General features: G+C 46.8%; 1 protein-coding gene across 3 annotated transcripts in view; it reads left to right on the top strand.

Moving 5' to 3' along the window:
• The window catches only part of LOC141978894 (uncharacterized), a 41349-nt gene that overhangs the window by 3045 nt on the left and 17513 nt on the right, over window positions 1-20791 (top strand). Inside the window, exons 2-5 of one of the 3 annotated variants that reach the window (XR_012636440.1) lie at window positions 7423-7549; window positions 11271-11387; window positions 11754-16577; window positions 17270-19494. Coding sequence is in view for 2 of the 3 variants with exons in the window: in XM_074941239.1 (XP_074797340.1) it covers window positions 7516-7549; window positions 11274-11387; window positions 11754-13885 (2280 nt within the window). In the remaining variant the exon portion in view is untranslated. Of the gene's footprint in view, window positions 1-7422; window positions 7550-11270; window positions 11388-11753; window positions 19495-20791 lie in introns of those variants that run through there. The other 2 variants (XM_074941240.1, XM_074941239.1) reach the window with 2 other exon arrangements.

Genomic DNA, 20791 nt, shown 5'->3' with positions numbered 1-20791 from the left:
TTCCACTTTGAATTCATCCTTCTTAAACATGGGAGACCAGAATGGCCCACAGTATTTCAGATGAGGTCTCATCGGTACCTTGTATAACAGGACCAACCCTTCCCTGTGTCTACTGGAAATACCTCGCCTGATGCATCCTAGGACTGCATTAACCTATTTCACGGCCGCATCCCATTGGCAGCTTATAATTATCTTGTGATCAACCAATACACCTAGGTCTTTCTCTTCCTCCGTGACTTCCAACTGATAAGTCCTCAGTTTATTTGCAAAATTCTTGTTGTTAGTCCCTAAGTGCATAATTTTGCACTACTGATTTTCATCCCGTTTTCTATTACTGCAGCTTTCAAGGTCATGCAGATCTTGGATGATATTCCTGGCCTCCTCCATGTTGGCAATCCCTCCCAGCTTTGTGTCACACCCCCACTTTTTGTGCCAAGGTTACTAATAAAAATGTGGAATAAGATCGTTCCCAAGACTGATCTCTGAGGAACTCCACTAGTAACCTCCCTCCAGCCTGACAACTCACCGTTCACCATGACCCCTTGTAATCTCCCCTGTAACCAATTCCTTATCGACCCCTCAGTGCTCATCTTAATCCCCATCTTCTCCAATTTAACGAATAGTTTCCCATATGGAACTGTATCAAATACCTACTGACATCCACATAGATTACAGCTACTGCATTTCCTTTGTCCAAAAAAAAGTGACCTTCTCACAGAAGGAGATCAAGTTGCTCTGGCACGATCTACCTGTTGTAACATCATGTTTTATTTATTTACACTGCTGAAGGCTGGAAGGAACTGTTAGCATTAGGCTGAGAGTGGCCATGTGGAGGTGTGGGAGGGGATGCGGTGTTGGATTTTGTTTTGTAGGAGTCCATGTCTCTGCTCCCTGTGGCGGTGGTGCCTTCCGTACCAAAGCAGCATGTCAGCAGAGCAGACGCACGCACCATAGCTCCATCTGGAACACGCGGCATTCACTGCCAGACGGGATGGGCGATTTTTCAGGGGCCCAGCTTGATATGCCTGGGTTGGGTAGATTCAGTTGGACGGGAGTCTGGGGCTCTGATAGTCTGGGATGTTCCTTTTTGCATAGTCAATTCTTTCTCTTTATTGTTTTACCTCCGCCTGTGCCCGATGTCACTCTCTTCTTAACTTGCTTTGGTTATTTCAGTTCCAGTTGTTAAATGGGATCTAATAATTGCAAAGCTGAATGAAAGATAAACCAAACAGAACCATTTGAATTTTGGCACATAGCTAGTAGACCTATACCTATTGAAGGTATGCTGTAATTACCTGCAAAAAGAGGAGGAGGACTTGTGGCACCTTAGAGACTAACAAGTCTCTAAGGTGCCACAAGTCCTCCTTTTCTTTTTGCAGATACAGACTAACACGGCTGCTACTCTGAAACCTGTAATTACCTGGTTACCTATAGCATTTTCTGATGGCGTCAAAACAATGTCAAAGAGCCAAAAGCACTTTTTAGGGTAATAGGGCTTGTCAGGTGTTTGCTCTCTAGGGAGCATGTCACCAGCCAGGGGTTGCAGACTTTCAGGAGTGCGGCGCTGGATTGTATTTAGTAATCTCAAAATAAAAGGTTAAGATGGTTGGTTCGCAATATCCAATGAAATCTTCCAAACGATTATACAAATAGACTCTAATAATATGAAAACAATGTAGTATTAATACCGATTCAAAACCGAAATTAAAATTATGAGATAAACGCATGAGAACTGAACTGACACCTAATTTCCATGTCTTAATGCCTGAAATTTTGACACTCTCTCATACCATCTTTTCTTTTTAAAAGCTATGCACCGCACACAGTCAAGTTAATGAAGGAAAGCACACCAATTATTGCCTGCTTTGTGTTGCATTTGCATCTGATTAAGCACCTAATTAAAACTGTACCACTGTAAGTGGAAATGCCTCAACAGAGCTTCGCTCCAATGTGTTTAAATCTGAATGAAAAGTTTCAAAATTAAATACGTCAGGATGGTAAACGGGGAAAATACACAGAAGTGCCTCTACCCAGTCCTGTTAACTTCTTGTCCCAACCCACCATGAGTTCTGGCCTATTGGTCAACTCAGCTCCCAGTCCCACATCAGCTGTGCCCTCTCCTAGCCTAACCCATTTCTACTGCAGTTCTTCATCCCCCTCGTCCAGGCAGGGGGTTGGCGCTGCAGCCCCTAAGGCACCTGCGTTAATCACTCTCTCACATACTGGGGCTATTTAGATTTCAGGGAACGATTTATCAGAGTTACTGACTCTGGGAGGTGGGAGAGAGGAGAGACTGAGAGGGAGTTTGCTCCCCACACTCTGCTGGGCCATGTTCAACCTTGGTAGTCTCCATGTTACCTCATCCTCCACCCTCCCCCATGTGTCTCTCCTCATGTGTCAGAGTGTCCCCTTCTGATCATAATGCCACTGGCCTCAGCAGAGCTCCCAGACAGGAGCTACATCACGATGGGGTTACGCTACTGAGAGTAAAATACATCCCACGGAGGATGTAATTACAGTCTAGGAAGTGAAAGAATTAAAATACTTCATTACTTAAAAGTACGCTTGAAAGGATTGGATTTTTATGAATAAATTGCAGTAAATGTTGATTTCACTGTACACACAGAGATGAAAAAATGTTTATATAGGTAAAATATAGAAATGCTTCTGGAGAAAGTAGAGTTTGATTTACGGATATTTACACTGTATGTTTTGCATGTGACATTGACAATTTGTGTTTGAACAGTTATAAAGATTTGGCTTTTTGAATCTCAACATTTACTGTAATTAAATAATTGTTGTCTGACCACCCCCATAACTTCCCACAGATCTGAACGTTGAAATTGTAAACATTGAAAAAAGGGCTTAAAAATAACTATCGATATCATCTATTGAAATTAAAAAAAGAAATAGACAAAATGAATTTTGCCAAACCCACTTAACAGCAATCGCAATGTGCTAGGGGATGGAAATTCACAGCTAAGGCACCCAACCTTAATTCTGCCCCATAGTGACACCAGGCAATGGTCATAGGGCTACGAATAAGGCATTTTAGTGTATAAAGTCCCAGATTAGGTTATTCTGATTTGTAAAGACACATGAGATCTTTCCCTCATGGTATCACCTTCACTGGGTTCTTTCTTTTATTGGTAATTCCCAGAAGTCAATAGATAACATTCTATCAGTTATGAAGTGGCCATTTCATATTTCTGGGGAATGTCTATACTTTTGCACTAGGAGCCAGGTCCTTGGAGAAATGGAGCCTTGGTGTCATTTTAATTTGTGCATGCTCAGGAGCTTCTGGAATTTGGTTCAAAGTATTTACGTTTCCCTGGCCTATTCTTAAAAGTACTGCTATAGAATGTGGGGAGGGGCAGAAACTCACTGTAGGATCAGTAGCTGAATCCCTTAGATATTTATATCTCATCGGAAGAAGGATGGGGATTCATGGATGTCTGGGGATTTAATAATAAACACACAAATATCATTGTTCTTAATGAATTTTTGTCTTCTAATTCTCATAACCCACTAATTATCCCTTGCTGCCCTGTGGAATCTGGGGAGGGAGTACTAGTAAACTCCTTTGGCCACTGTGGAACCTAAGGGACAAGGATCCTTCACATCCCAGGATGGGGAAGGACCCTCAGGGGCTGGCTGCAGTCTCCCCTTGCTGCTGTGAGAGGAATGGAGTGCTCCCTCATATAAGACACAAACACACAGAAGGGCAGATGGGAAATGTAATTTCTTCCAGGGGCTTGAAAATGTTTGGTTTAGCATCCTGAGCTCTCTCTTCCTGTTTATGTCTCCTTCTGCCACTTTCAGATCTCTTGGAGGTAATTTCTTTTAGAACCAATTAAAAATCCCTCTCTTTGATATCCTGGGACCAACATGGCTACAACAACTCTTTTCCCTTTGTACCCCCTTCCACTCTCACCTCCCCCTCAGCTGAGACTGTCCCATGTGATGGGAAAATAAGGGTTCAGTCCTGTCACTGGATTGGGTCTTGCCAGCACTAACGGGAGAGAAAGCCTGTGTGCATTAATGACAGCAGCAGCTCTGGGACTCGGAGACATAGGGAGAAGAGATGGGAGTGAGCAGGTGATGTTTGTGCAGGGTGTGAGTTACTCATGCGGGAATTCTGCGCCACTGCGTACGCACAGAATTCACGTCCAGCAGGGAATTTCTTTTTTTCCCTGAAGAAAATACATTCTGCCCGCGAAGTGCTGCAGTTCTGCCTTTCACCCACCAGAGGCCCCTGTGGCACCAGAACCGCTGCGGCCAGCTGGGTTCATCTTGGTGGGAAATTGTTGCCCTGAGCTACACCCCAAATGGGAAAAGAGTTAGTGGGTGCAACTTGGGAGAGTCCTGAGACACGGCAGCCCCTGGGGGTGGGGAGAGGGTGGTCATTCTCTACTCGCAAGGGGGTGTGGAAGGGGCACAGGAGGAGCAAATGTCCCCCATGGAGACTGCCCAGCCCCAGCTGCTTCTGCCCCCACCCTACCCCAAACCTCTTCACCCCTCCAACTATCAGCTGCCAGTCTTCCCGCGCTGCTACCCCTTCCTGACTGGCAGAGAAACTCTAAGCTCTATCCCCTTCTCTTTCCCCACAGTGGCTTGCCTTGCCCAGGGCTTTTCTGCCTGTGTGAATCACTGACACCTTCATTAATGCAGAGTTAAGGTTGCCCAGCAGTATGTTGGGCCCTGCCAGAATGTCAAGTTCAGCAAAAGTCAAACCTCCAAAAACTTGGAAATACAGAGCTAATGTGCATGCCAGTGCAACCTTAACTCTGCCCCCTGGAGCTGGCAACAGCCACTGGGAGGTAGCTGCCTGCACTCACCACTGTGTTAGGTGTAGCTGCACTGAAAGGTAGAGACATTAGTTAGAACAGCTTGGTGGAGGTGAGATTGTGATATGAGACGATCTGGGTCTGAGTCCCCCCCATGTGTGCGATGAAAGAGGTGTAGGTGTACTTTGAGCTTCCAGTCTGTATCATTTCTGCACTGAGCTGGGCATGTTGTCAGGAGGAAACAGGGGACTGTTTACCATGGAAATGATCAGCAGTGAGGTGGGATCTGAGAGCAGTCTGTGTGCTTAACGATGGGTAAGTGAATGTAGAATGTCAGCTGGAACTTGTGTGAGAAAGGATGAAAGAGTTGTAAAAAGGGGTGAAGACGTGTTCAATTGACCAAGTGTGCGGTTGTTTCTGGGGAGCAGGCTCAGTGTCTGAGTGTAGAACAGGTGTCAGCAGCTCCTGTATAGTGCAACTCACCTAAAACCAAATTCTGTCTTAGCAAAGATAAAGTGCTTTATTGTGTGCCCTGATTGTTGTTTTCCCTCGTACTTTAGTGACAGGCACTATCTCAAATGGCCGGGTGCACATAGGTGTGTTGTAGGAGTAAAGAAAGGGTCATTGCTCCCATGGGTGAGAATTAGGATTACGCTGGTGTGTACCTTATCTCTGCATTTCCTGATTATTACAAGTTTGAGTTTTGCTGATCTCTCTTCTGGAGGGGCAGACAGCTCCAGGCAACCTCAAATCCTGCGTTCATAATGTTTTTTGTAAGTGAATTTTCTAGCTTTTTGCACAGAGCGATGTTGGCTGGAGGATTTAGCAGCCCTATAGGCAGTTTTGGGTCTCACACAAGTTTGCAATCAGAGGCACAGAGAAGTGCAATGACTTACCCAAGGTCACCCAGCAGGCCTGTGCCAGAGCCAGGAATAGTCCCTGTCCAGTGCTCTTTCCACGTAGCTGCTGGGTGATTCTGAAGTGCAGCTCCCTTCTCTTGTACTTTTATTTGTTATGGTGGAATGGGAATAATGGTCATGCTTTCAAATGTCTCTCTCCTTCTCCACCTTCTTCTTCTGCCACCATTTCCAGCTCCGTCTCCCCTTCTTTCAAGTGTTTGTCATGGGCAGTTTGTAACAGAGCCAATGAGAGAAATCTCTGACATGGTCATGCCCCAGCTGGGCCTTCTGCTCCTAGTCCAGCCATGCCCTAGCTCTGCCCAGTCTGCGCCTCCTCCAAACAAGCCCCCTCCCCTATACACTCTGGCCTGCCCTTCCACCCCATACATGTGTAACATGTATCTTTAAACCATTCATATCTGGGATTTCGGATGATTAAATTTGTGTTACCGTCAGCTCCCCCCAACCCCAGTTTCAGTTGTTTGGTGGTGCCCCAATAGTTTTCCACTGATAGTTTGGGAGGGAGCAAGGCTGGTCACTTGAGCCTTGCGTTAGTGTGCCAGCTGACTCTTGAGAAGTGATGACTCCGTCTTGGGTGGATGGGCCAATCCCGGGGCCCGTTACCTCTCGGTGATTGATTTTCCATTGCAGTAGTGTAACGCTGTTGCTCATATTTAGCTTTTGATCCACTATGATCCCCAGTAGTACTCCTTCCAAGGCAGTCATTTCCCATGTTGTATGTGTGCAACTGACTCTTCCTTCCTATGTGAAGTACTTTGGATTTTTCCTTATTGAATGCCATCCTATATACTTCAGACCATTTCTCCAGTTTGTCCAGATCATTTTAAATTTTAATCCTATCCTCCAAAGCACTTGCAACCCCTCCCAGCTTGCATCGTCCGCAGACTTTATAAGTGTCATATAGAGATTCTGTTACTGGGAGGGTTTCACCCTGTCTCAGACGGTTACACACTGGTGGGAGGGGGCAAGGCCTGTACTGGAATAAGCTCACTCTGTGCTTCACAGTGTGGCAGAACCTAAAATGTCCATTAGCAGGGAAAAATCTTATGGGGAAATTGTTATGATTTGCTGAATATGATTTTCCTATTTGTGTGCATGTGTCATGTTTGTATCAACATCTTATGATATTAGTAGATCATCTGTTTTTCTCCAAATCCAGAACAGAAATATTTATTGAATGCTTCTACCTCTTCTGCATTATTTTGGATAATTCTGCCATTTCTGTCTAGTCATTTACCACTACTATTGTTAGGATTAATTTTGTACTTAATATACTTTTAAAAACTTCCTTCTTATTTTCATTGATTGATCATTGATTTCTGATAGCTTCCCTTACCAATTTTCTACAATTCTGACCTTCTAACTTATATTCTTTACTCTTGACTTCCCCTTTCTTCCATATATTTTATTTGGAGAGTGTTGGGATTCCCACCAGGGAGTCACCAGCAGGGTCCAGAGACAGCCCCATCTCCTCTATCAAGCTCTGGCTAGTAGCTATGTGATAAATGTGAAGACCCTGCCTCTGTCTGCCAGCTGGGAAACAGAAATGTCTTTCTTTCTACCCTCTGGTGCCTCCTGGCTGCTCTAAGCAAGGTGGGCTGGGACTCTTAACATGTGCCTCCCGTAGCTTCCATGTACCTGGTGGTGCTGTTCTGTGACTAGTGGGGTTGTGACTGGGGCAGCAGGTACTGAGTGTTGGACTCTTTCTCTTTCAGGGGCCATTGACTTTCGAGGAGGTGGCTGTGTATTTCACCAGGGAAGAGGGGGCTCTGCTGGACCCCATTCAGAGAACCCTCTACAGGGATGTCATGCAGGAGAACTATGAGACGGTGGCCTTTCTGGGTAAGGAGTCCTGCCCCCTCGGTTATTAGAAGCTGTGGGGTCCCTAAAGAACCTGAGTTGTAATAACTTTACACATTTATTCATCATAGAAGTTTTGAGAAGTTTCCTTGCCCCCCCCCCCCTTTTTTGCCTTATCTCCCACACACTAGTATAATTTTTGGACATGTGCCTTTTTGGTGCTGTCAGTCATTTTAAAATTGCATTTAATGTATCCTTATTGGCTACATTAATAACTGTAGCTTTTCATGCCTTTTGCTCATTTTAAGAGGAAAATATGTCGCCTGTAGAATTCTAAATTGAGTAAATAGGTGTATGACTTATGCATGGCTTGTGTGACAGTCAGATGAGCTCCTCTATTAATAGGAGAGCGAATAATTTTCCCCTTCATGACCCCATGGGTGAAGGGAGAACAGAGCCGTAGGAGGGGAGGAGAAGGGGGAGTAGATAATTCTGAGGTGCCAGGACATGGGGAGGGTGTGTGCAGGGTTAGAGTTCAGAAGCACCAGGGAGGGATGAGGTAATGAGAGATAAGGAGAGATCACAAGAAGTTCCCATGGTGCCAGGAAGAGGTGCCGGCTGAGAGTAATGGGAAGAAGGGTAGGGGAGGGTGGAGGAAGGGCACCCAGGAAGTGGCCCGGGGGGGTCAGTGGGAGGGACGAAAGGTTTCGGGATCTAGAGCTGTGGGGGATCCCAGACCTTTAACCCCGAATCCCTACCCAAGCCTTGTTGCTTTAGAGCCTCCACTCCAGTTTTATTTTTGTTCAGTCTCACTTCATTAAACATTTTTCCAGCCAAATATTATTTCAACTTATTACCCCCTTCCCCATATAACCTCCCCATGTCTGTGCACAGAGACCCTGGCCACCGATCTTCACTTCTTGCTACATTCCTCCCTCCCATAGCAGGGCCGCTACCCAGGCACAAATGGGCACTTTGTTGATGATGGCACAGGGTGGTAGTGTAGCCTGTACAATTTTTACACCTATAAGATTACGTATTGGGGTACAACTTGCCCTTGTCCATGGCTACTCACAGTTATTTATATGAATGCAGTATAACTGCTGAGATACTGCATAGCAACCTAATTGTGAAAGCCCGCCCCAAACTTCCTTCTTTCAGAATCCTGTGGGGTATTGCACCTGTTTGTGGTTACTCGTTAGTCTCTCAAAATGAGGGTACAAAATATCTGACCTGGGGTTCTCTCCTTAGGCCAGACTTCAGCATAACTTCTCCCACAAAGCCTGAACGTAATATAAGGCCCTTAACTGTTGCAAGCTTAGGTTATGTCTACACTACCGCGGTAAGTCGACCTACGCTGTGCAATTCCAGCTCCCTGAATAATGTAGCTGGAGTCGATGTACCTTAGGTCAAGTTGCCACAGGGTCTACTTACCTTACTCTTCTCGTCAGGGGTGGAGTACAGGGGTCCACTGGAGAGAGAGATCTGCAGTTGAGTTGGCGGGTCTTTACTCGACCTGCTACATCGACCATCAGTGGATCCATCTCAGAGCTTTGATCTCGGCTGTAGTGTAGTCCCTGCCCTTAATAACCCATTTATTTCCGTTCACCTCCTTGCCCCTCCACCCATGTTCCAAGCTAATAAGCAATACTCTGAACATGACATTTTACCTCTAGCGAGTATAAAATTGCCCACAAGACATGAGACTAGGTCATAGATCAGAAAATCAGGTCGGGGTCAACAGGAGTGAGAGTTTGGAAAGTGTCTTTTCCCCGCTCTCCCCATCTGCAGCAGCCACAAGCTGTCTTCCCTCCAGGCTCCTTGGATCTTTGAGCCTGGCCCTCCTGAGGTTGCGTGGCCCAGTTCTTGTTTCTTACATTCTCCTTTTCCGGAAGAATTAGAGGCTGTTGCTCCTGAATTTTAGTGGTTAATTCCCCAGCCTTCTCTACACACTGGGGGGAGTTTCATTCTCCCTTCCATTATACCTGAGTCGCTAGATTTCCTAATTCCCCAAAATGTGCTTCTGCGATGTCACAGTTTGACATGCCTCCATGGTCGGCTCAAGGAATGCCCTCTCAGGTATCAGGCCTCCAGCCAGCCCCTCTCTATGGGTGGGGACCCACATGCCTCTCCTTTTTGACCAGGGTTTGAGGATTGCAGCTTGTCCTCCACTGTGTTCACTGGACTAAGCTCCAGCTCCAGTGCTTTGCTTTCTCTCCAAGGGCTGTGAGCAGTGTGTGTGTGTGATAGAGGTAGGAATTTTGGTGATACTTGTATGATGCCGATACACACCTCAGTTTCCCTCTGTGATTGGTATTGCTATGATTATAAAGAGAAGGAGACACGAGGTGTTTTGTCACGTAGCTGTCATGGGGTGATATGAATGGGTCATTAAGGACTGGCTGGGACCAACCTACATCAATGGAATACCTGACAGAGACAAGGGAATAATTCTCACCTGTCCATGGGAGGATCTCTGCTTGGCTGAGTGAAGCATACATGGACTCGTTATGTTTTTGGGAGCAGGAAGAACTGGGCTCACAGATGCAGGGAGCTCTACCGGAGTGAAGACTAATGGACAGGCATAGTGAAAGGAAACCAAACTGTTTTCTACAGCAGCATGGCTCAAGGGCATTGGCCAGCATGGACTGTATTGTCTTCTTTGCTTCCCGGTGCTAATCTATGGGCTTTCCAATGCTGTGTTTCAGTTGACTAATAAACCCTGCTGTGTTTTAAAAAGTCTGCCCAATGTCCCAGCAAAAAAACTTGCTCTGTGCATTGAACGAGGAACAGTCTCTGAACAGGCAGAGCTCACAGGTTTATATAGTAATATTCTCAGCTATACCTTAACCAATGATTGTACTGAAATTTAACTAACCAATTTTAACATATTGTAACATAATTCTCTAACCAATTATGTCCCACTACCCTAATTAACATACACCTAGCAAAATTAATTATATAGCAGACAGAAACAATTAGAGAACCGGACTGATTAACAAGGTAAAAGTGGTGGACATGAAGATAAAACAATATGGAAATGAGGGTTTCACAAGCATGGAAAAGTGATTTCTTGCCAGACAGGATGCTATCAAACTAAGTTTTCTTTAAGCATCTTAAGATCTGTTTCTTTATCTGGTGGTGATGGGCACTGTCCGGACAGGATCGTCTTCCTAACAGCCCAATACCACTTTATGTCCATGTGACTGGTTTGGGATGTGAGGATGTGAACCTGTGCTTCCCAGGTTATGGCTGCCCCTGCTGCTTAGCAAACGGCCTTAGCCTAAGAATAAGTCTGAGGCTATCCTAGTGAGAGAATGCCCACACACAGCGGACTGTGATTTTGATTCTTTGTTTTTATACCCCTTTTCAGTAGCTAAGTGATAAAAATACACCTAAGTCCTTAAAGTATAAGCTTTACAGGCAGGCCTGAATACCTATATTCTAACAGTAGGTTCTGCCCCTTCCCTCTTCTGTGTCTGTCTTGTCTATTTAGATGGTAAATTCTTCAGGCCATGGGCCATCTATTATTCTCTCTTTGTACTTTGCCTAGAACAATGGGGACCCACTGTTAGTTGCTCCTTGAGCACTAAGGTAATGACTGTGATTTAGAATAATAATAACTATCCTGCCACTTTGAGCCAAAGAAGATGGCCTTGGAATGTTACTGCTTCAAAATAAGTTGTGATTAAAACCATGGAATGTTCTTTGTGACAAGTATCCCACAAATTCCACTGACCTCCCTTGTTTTCTTTGCCTGGAGTAGGGTTTCCAGTTCCCAAACCTGATGTGATCTCGCAGCTGGAAGGAGGGGAAGAGCCATGGGTCCCAGACCTCCAGGGCTCTGAGAAAGAAGTGCTCCTGAGAGCTGCCTGCGCAGGTGAGGAATTGGTTAAACCAACTCAAAAACTGTTTGGAAATGCAGGAAACATATGGGATGCCCTACAAAGACCTGTGAGCTCTCCAACTTCAGGATTTTTCCCTGCAGATGTGGAATCATTATGGCAGATGTCACTCATGGCTTCCCTCCTATTCTGACTGACAACTGGCAGAAGGTCCCTCCCCGATCTCACTTTCCCGAGTGTTCTAGTGAGATGCAGGCCAAAACTGATCCCTTCCTCTCTCCTCTAGGAAAGGGTTTGGGGAAAATCAGCTCCTGATAGGTTTGATATCTCCCACGCATATTTTGGTTTGTTCATCCCTTTTTCCATTCCTCTGTCTGAGATTTCCTTTCTTTCCGGTGCAGGGAGTGACCTATCTCTGAATTCTCTCTGTCTCCTATCAAGTGATGGGATGGTGAGTGAGAATGAGGAGGAGAAACCCCAGCAGGAAGATGCTGAGCAAGGAGAACCACATGGAATGTTATCAGGAGGATCCAAAGGGAATGTTTCCAGGAGTTGTGCACTCCCAGAAAAAGCAAAAGCCTGTGAGGCTTGGCAGAGGCCAGAGGAAAACTTGAGTAGCCACTCAGACCTTATTACACGTGACAGAATCAACTTGGAAGAAACACGCTACACATGCCATGAGTGTGGGAAAAGCTTCAATCGGAGCTCAGACCTTCTCACACATTGGAGAACCCACACGGGAGAGAAACCCTACACGTGCTCTGAGTGTGGGAAAAGCTTCATTGATCATTCAACCCTCATCTCACATCAGCGAATCCACACAGGAGAGAGACCGTACACATGCTTTGAGTGTGGGAAAAGCTTTAATCACAGCTCTACCCTGAGCGCACACAGGAGAATCCACACGGGTGAGAAACCTTTTGGATGCTCTGAGTGTGGGACACACTTCATTCGTAGTTCAGCGCTCATCTCACATCAGAGAATCCACACAGGAGAGAAGCCCTACACATGCTCCGAGTGTGGGAAAAGCTTTAGTCAGCAGTCACACCTTATCACACATGGTAGAATCCACACAGGAGAGAAACCCTACACGTGCGCTGACTGCGGGAAACGCTTCAACGAGAGCTCAAACCTCATCACACATCAGAGAATCCACACAGGGGAGACGCCCTACACGTGCTCGGAGTGTGGGAAAAGCTTCAAGGAGAGCTCAAACCTTATTGCACATCGTAGAATCCACACAGGAGAGAAGCCCTACACCTGCTCCGAATGTGGGAAAAGCTTTAGTCAGCACTCAACCCTTATCACACATAAGAGAATCCACACAGGAGAGAAGCCCTACACCTGCTCCGAATGTGGGAAAAGCTTTAGTCGGCACTCAACCCTTATCATACATTCTAAAATCCACACAGGAGAGAAGCCCTATACATGCTTGGATTGTGGGAAAAGCTTTAGTCAGCACTCACAACTTATCTCACATTGTAGAATCCACACAGGAGAGACGCCCTACACGTGCTCGGAATGTGGGAAAAGCTTCAATGAGAGTTCAAACCTTGTCACACATCAGAGAATCCACACAGGAGAGAAGCCTTACACGTGCTCTGAGTGTGGGAAAAGCTTTAGTCAGCACTCAACCCTTATCACACATGGTAGAATCCACACAGGAGAGAAGCCCTACACATGCTCTGAGTGCGGGAAAAGCTTCAATGATCGCTCAAACCTTATCACACATGAGAGAGTCCACACTGGAGAGAAGCCTTACACGTGCTCTGAGTGCGGGAAAAGCTTCAATCAGAGCTCAAACCTTATCAGGCATCAGAGAATCCATACAGGAGAAAAGCCCTACACCTGCTCTGAGTGCGGGAAAAGCTTTAGTCAGCACTCACACCTTATCATACATTTTAAAATCCACACAGGAGAGAAGCCCTACACATGCTCTGAGTGTGGGAAAAGCTTTAGTTGGCACTCAGAACTTATCTCACATTGTAGAAACCACACAGGAGAGACGCCCTTCACATGCTCTGAGTGTGGGAAAAGCTTTAGTCAGCAACCACAGCTTAGCAGACATCGTAGAATCCAAACAGGAGAGACGCCCTACACGTGTTCTGAGTGCGGGAAAACCTTCAGTCGAAGCTCTGACCTGATTATACATCGGAGAATCCACACGGGTGAGAAACCTTATGGATGCTCTGAGTGTGGGAAACGCTTCATTCAGAGCTCAACCCTCATCACACATCAGCGAATCCACACAGGAGAGAGGCCCTACACATGCTCTGAGTGTGGGAAAAGCTTCAATCGGAGCTCTGACCTGATTATACATCGGAGAATCCACACGGGTGAGAAACCTTATGGATGCTCTGAGTGTGGGAAACGCTTCATTCAGAGCTCAACCCTCATCACACATCAGCGAATCCACACAGGAGAGAGGCCCTACACATGCTCTGAGTGCGGGAAAAGCTTCAAAAGCAGCTCACACCTTATTAGACATCAGAAAATCCACATGAGAGAGAACTGCAACAAATGCCTTGATTAGTGCTGGGCAAAGATTTTTATTTTTTTTTAAATCACATTTGCTAATTCTCACACAGTGATCTGTGCACCATCTTCACTGTGGTCTGTCAGCTCCCCGAGATCAGTTGCCTGCGTCTGCCTTTTGCAGCTCACCCTTTTTGGGAGTCAGTCCTGTGATCTTTTCTATCAACTGCTTTCCTTTTGAGTCGTACGAATGTGTGTCCCTCCAGCCAGGAACGTTCAACAGCTCCCGGATGGGGAGAGAGGTTTGATCCCAACAAGCTTCACTGAGGCAAAATCTGCTTTACATCCACTAGGACTGTACATGGCAGTTGCTGCTCAAGTTAGGGATCTTGGTGTGAAAAGGCAATTTTAGATGTAGTGCAGATGCAGCTCAGGTGCCGTGGTTGTCATTGGCTTTCCCCTTGACCTGACCTAAACTCCATCACTTTTACTAGTCTAAACAAACCCTGAGCATCACGGTTATACTGTTCCCCCATTTCAAAGCAATTGTTAGTCATCAAGTTCCCCCTTCGGGAACAAATGGTTTCATTCCCAGTTGCTCTGATGTTGCTTCAGGTTGTGCTGGAGAGCAGATATTTTTACTACCATTTTCCTTACGTAAAATATATTGAACTATAATAAAGAGCAGGAACAGGGCAGGGATAGGGGAAAATGTCATTTGCCCTCTGTAACAACAGAAGAAGATAGGGTCAGTCAGAGGGCTTCCCTTATTCCCCATCACCATCCCAATCCCCCTTGTTGTTCAATTGGTTAAGTCAATATTTTTTCTAAAGGGCTGGGAAGAGGATTCCCTAGTAAAATGACTTGTAACTAAGCAAAATACCCATGCACTTGGCTCCTAAAGCAGTTGTGGCCCAGGCCCGCAGGAGGTCGCTCCTGAAGATATCTCCTTCCTAATCAGATGCATGTTGCCTATTATTTGGGAAATGCAATCCCTATCTAGGTAGAGATGGGAAAAATGGAAGTGACGTTTCTGTTCAGCTCACCCCTGGGAGATGCTGCAAACGTGTAGAAAATGAAATCCATGTTGAATGGGATATACCTGCAGAAAGACACCTATTGTTAATAGATACCTGACATTTGGTGTCTTACAGGGATTCTAAGCAGCACCTGAATTTAGTCCCTAATTTAAGTCTGTGCCACCAGATTAAAGAAATAAAAGGGCATATTTGGGGGAGTTATACCTCACTATCGCTACTGATATCTTGTGTGGTTGGTGAAGAATTCTACTCCAGAGAAGTTCCCCAGGTCTCTTGTTCGCAAAGCAAACATGTCACATTAGGCAGGAGATGTCAAAATCTACAATGGTGATGGACGTGTGATGGGAGCTTTTCTGGGTTGGTTTTTGTTTTTTTGTTTTGTTTTGTTTTGTTTTTTTTTGGTTTGGTTTTTTTATTTAATTTAAATTTTTCAACCAGTTATTTTTATAGGTGCTGAGGACCTTTTGCCTTTTGAGTACAGCTGTTAAACCCTGAGGCCTGGCTCTGGAAACCTCCCCAAAGCTGGACTTCTGTTTCTTTTATGTTTGATATCTTTGGGGTTCACATATCCACACTAAGTGTGGTTCACAGCAACAGATACTTTGAGAAACCTGCTGGGTGAAGCAGGCCTTTTCCAAAATGACATTGGCCCAAAGTCTGCCTCAATTCAGCTGGATTGGGACAGGTCTGTATCAAAGGAGTGGTTCACACCTGATTTGTCCAGAGACCTCAGGGGAGGTGTGGTAAGATAGGATAAGTAGGAATCAACAACAATAATGTTAAAGGTAAGGGTGACAGACCTTCACCTTGCAGGTCAACAAGCCTGTTCTGTTCATTCCCTCTGACGCATCTGGCACTAGTCACTCTCAGGCAGCACACTGGGCTAGAAGGACCATTGGTCTGACCCAGTATGGCCAGCCTTGTGTTCTTATGTAAGCCATCTAGAGCCTTGTCTACACTGGCAAGTTTCTGCTCAGTAAAGCAGCTTTCTGCAGTGTAACTCCTGAGGTGTACTGCACCGCCCGCAGGTGACCTACTGTGAAGCCCACCCCTTAAATTCCTTGGGAATTTTGAAAGTCCCCTTCCTGTGTGCTCGATGACACATGCAGTGGTCTCAGCACATCTTTCCAGGTGACCCACCTGCTCCACGCATCTGGCGATCCCCCGCTTGGAGCAATGCTGAGCTGCTGGACCTCATCAGCATTTTGGGAGAGGAGGCTGTCCAGTCCCAGCTGTTCTCCAGCCGTAGGATACGTATGGACAGATTTCACGATGCATGAGAGAAAGGGGCCATGACCAGGACACACTGCAATGCAGGGTCAAAGTGAAGGACCTGTGGAACGCCTACTCCATGGCGCGGGAGGCAAACCACCGCTCTGGTGCTGCACCTACGACCTCCCGGTTCTACAAAGAGCTGGATGTGATACTCAGTGGTGACCCCACCTCCACTGTGAAGTCCATTGTGGATACTTCGGTGGCTCACTTGCCAGTCGAGAGTGGACCGAGCCAGGAGGAGGAAATCTTGGATGAGGCTGGCAACTGACAAGAATGACCCTCATTTGTGTGACTGGAGGGAGGGAGACCCAGAGGCAGATGAAGAGTCAAAGGTCAGAGATGCATGTAGCCAGGAGTTCTTCTCTACCCCGAAGAAGGATAGCCAGTCACAGCTGTCGGAGCTTGGCAACGCGCAAACAGGAGAGGAGGCCCCTGGTAAATGGCTTTGATTTTGGGAATCACTGAAGTGAGTTGTTGGGGTCAGGAGGGTTGTAGAAAGCAGGCTTGTGTCTGTATGATGTGTGTACCACCACGTGCCCAGTCTGAGCGGCGGAACAGGGTGATGATTGACTCCCTCACTTCACTGGAATCTACCCGAGATCTCCATGAATCTCTCCTGAAGATACTGGGCAACCCATTGCCACAGCTTTTTTGGCAGAACTGCTTAGTCTCTTGCCCCATTAAGGGTAACTTTCCCGTGCCAGTCTGCCTTCACTGGGGAGGAGTGGGGGAGACAATTGCTTCACACAGGCGAGCCACTTAAGGGCCAGGGTGGACGCCGCAGTCTTGGAGAAGACCCTCCCTTGATTCCCTGCTCACCCTCAGCAGCGAGATATCTTCCATAATGAACACAGCCTGTGGAAAACGTGGGCACAGGAATGATTATAAGGCCCTTCCTACAGTGCTGTCTCTCCCCAAGAGCAACATGCCCAGTGTACAGTATTGTCCTGGGACAGTGATTTCCCCTGTCACCATTTTGGGGGTCTGCTGGCTCATGTGTGCTTGCCTGGGTTCATCCAGTTAGTGACACGTATGTGAATAGTGGCTGTGTTTCAAATCACTGCATCAGTGGTCTCTGTGTTGCAAACAATACTGCTTCTGTAAAATGCTGCATTTTGGCTTCACAGATATGCCCTTGGGAGCCCAGGCTTCCTCTTTCTTATCGCCGGCCGAATGGCTACACAGAATTAGAAAGTGGCCATCAAGAACTAAAGAGAACTTTCTGCATGAGGTCATGATGCACTCTGCGGCCGAAAAACAAGAATTGAAAGAGTGGCTGGACAGTGAGAAGAAGGACCGAAAGGAGAAACGGTACACCAGAACGAAGCCATGGAGCAGCTTTTAAACATTATGGAGCGCCAAGCGGACACGCTCCGGGCGCTACTAGCACTGCAAACCGAGCAGATCCGCGCCTGCCCTCACCTGCAGCCTCTGTCGGAAAACTCTTTCCCGTGCACCCCCCTGACACCACCAACACACGCTTAGCAACCTCCTGGCTCCAGTCTGTACCCGCTGCATTCCACTCCTGCCCCATCATAGAATCATAGAATCATAGAATATCAGGGTTGGAAGGGACCCCAGAAGGTCATCTAGTCCAACCCCCTGCTCGAAGCAGGACCAATTCCCAGTTAAATCATCCCAGCCAGGGCTTTGTCAAGCCTGACCTTAAAAAAAAAAAAAAAATCACAGTCCAGCCCTGCGGATGCTCAGTACCCAGTGCACTCAACACCTCTCCCTCTGCAGTTCAGCCCTGCTGAAGTACCATACCCGCTGCACTGTACTCCAAAGAAGAAGGCTGCATATGATACCTGGACATAGAATATCATTGAATATCAGGGTTGGAAGGGACCTCAGGAGGTCATCTAGTCCAACCCCCTGCTCAAAGCAGGACCGATCCCCAATTAAATCATCCCAGCCAGGGCTTTGTCAAGCCTGACCTTAAAAACTTCTAGGGAAGGAGATTCCACCACCTCCCTAGGTAACGCATTCCAGTGTTTCACCACCCTCCTAGTGAAAAAGTTTTTCCTAATATCCAACCTAAATCTCCCCCACTGCAACTTGAGACCATTACTCCTTGTCCTGTCCTCTTCTACCACTGAGAACAGTCTAGAACCATCCTCTCTGAAACCCCCTTTCAGGTAGTTGAAAGCAGCTATCAAATCCCCCCTCATTCTTCTCTTCCGTTGACTAAACATCCCCAGTTCCCTCAGCCTCTCCTCATAAATCATGTGTTCCAGTCCCCTAATCATTTTTGTTGCCCTTCGCTGGACTCTTTCCAATTTTTCCTCATCCTTCTTGTAGTGTGGGGCCCAAAACTGGACACAGTACTCCAGATGAGGCCTCACCCATGTCGAATAGAGGGAAACGATCACGTCCCTCAATCTGCTGGCAATGCCCCTACTTATACATCCCAAAACGCCATTGGCCTTCTTGGCAACAAGGGCACCCTGCTGACTCATATCCAGCTTCTCGTCCACTGTAACCCCTAGGTCCTTTTCTGCAGACATACACAAATCTTTAACGGTCCTGGGACCCCACCTCCTCATGGGACTTTCCCTTCCCCCATCCCCCGCAGAGCAGATGTGGTGGTGGTGTTTTTTCCCTCTCTCCTCCGGTGGTTGATTTTTAATAAAAGAATAGTTTTGGTTTGAACCACTCCTTGCTGCTGTCAAAATGCCCCATATATGGCTTCATAAGGCACAGCATTAAGGGGTAAGCAGGGTCTCCCAGGATCACAATGGGTATTTTGACTTCCCCTACAGTGATCTTCTGGTCCGGGAAGAAAGTCCCTGCTTTCAGCTTCCTGAATAGGCCAGTGTCCTGAAAGATACGTGTGTCTTGCCCCTTTCCAGATCAGTCTGCGTTAATGTCCAATAAACGCCCACGGTCATCCACAAGTGCCTGGAGAACCATAGAAAAACACCCCTTGTGATTAATGTACTCAGTGGCTAGGTAGTCAGGTGCCAGAATTGGAAAGTGCGTGCCATCTATCCACCTCCGCAGTTAGGGAAGCCCATTTGTGCAAAGCCATCCACAATGTCACGCACGTTGCCCAGAGTCTGAGTGAGGGGAGAAGATACTTTCAGATTTTGGGAGGGGGGAGGCTTTTGTTTGTGCTCTTTGTTTACATGGTTGTTCTCTCTTGGGACTGAGAGAGGCCAGACAGAAATCCGTCTTCTCCAAACCATCCTAATCCAAGTCTCCAATATTGCAACCAGTATAGGTAAGCCAGGCAAGGCGATTAGTTTATCTTTTGTTTTATGTGAATTTTCCCTGTGTTAAGAGGGAGGTTTATTCCTGTTTTCTGTAACTTTCAGGTTTTGCCGAGAGGGGGATCCTCTGTGTTTTGAATCTGAATACCCTGTAAAAGTATTTTACATCCTGATTTTACAGAGATGATTTTTACCTATTTTTTTTTTAAATAAAATCCTTCTTTTAAGAACCTGACTGATTTTTCCATTGTTCCAAGATCCAGGGGTTTGGGTCTTTGATGATTTTGTAACCAATTGGTTAGGATATTATTCTCAAGCCTCCCCAGGAAAGGGAGTGTGTAGGGCTTGTGGGGATATTTTGGGGGAAGACGTCTCCCAGTGGTCTCTTTCCCTGTTCTTTGTTTAAAATGCTTGGTGGTGGCAGCATACTGTTCAAGGACAAGGCAAAGTTTGTACCTTGGGGAAGTTTTTAACCTAAGCTGGTAAAAGTAAGTTTAGGGGGTCTTTTATGCAGGTCCCCACATCTGTACCCTAGAGTTCAGAGTGGGGAAGGAACCCTGACAGCAACCAATTGGTGGGAGTCTGGAGTAGCCAGCTTCCACGGTGCAATTGCCATGCGCTTCTCCAATGACAGGGCAGCTCTCATTCTCATGTCCTTGCGCTGCAGGGCTGGGGCAGGCTCATCACACAGTCCCGTGAATGTGGCTTTCCTCATCCGAAAGCTCTGCAGCCACTGCTCGTCATCCCAGACGTGCATCACGATGTGATCCCACCACTCTGTGCTTGTTTCCCGAGCCCAAAAGCGGCGTTCCACTGTGGTCAGCACCTCTGTGAATGCCCCAATGAATCTGTTATCGTAGCTACTACGGATGGCGATATCAATGTCTAACTCCTCTACCTTTGTAGTTTAAGGAATATCTCCACTGCCAGTCATGACGTGTTAGTAACTTCGGGATCCATTCCTGCAGAGCGCGCAGTACACAAATCATGGAAAGGTGGCGTCAAATGCGGACGGAAGCACAGGGATTGCTGAGATGGGAAGCAGTGCATCACGGGACATTCACGGAGGTGCTGAGCACACTGGAATGCCGCATTTGGGCTCAGGAAACACCTCCCTCCACCTTCCCACAACTCTTAGCGGCAGAAGAGAAAGAGGTGCTCAGTGGGATAGCCGCCCAGAGTGCACCGCTCCACGTACCGCTATAGTGCCGCAAGTGTGAACACACTATTGCGCAGGCAGCTGACAGTGTGAACACACAATAGCGGTTTCCCTTCAGTGCTCTCTGAGCAGCACTGTAACTCCCAGCAGTGTAACTCTGCCAGTGTAGACACAGCCTCAGAGAGACTGAGTGCCAGGATCCCAGCACTGTTCCCCTCTGGGGAATGAATCACAACGTCGACAGGCTATGCAGCCTTCACTAGTCTCCCTGTACCTGA

Source organism: Natator depressus, chromosome 28, assembly GCF_965152275.1.
Source record: "Natator depressus isolate rNatDep1 chromosome 28, rNatDep2.hap1, whole genome shotgun sequence".
NCBI lineage: Eukaryota > Metazoa > Chordata > Testudines > Cheloniidae > Natator > Natator depressus.
Note: the sequence above shows the minus strand (reverse complement) of the source record. Positions and strands in the feature narration are given on the sequence as shown.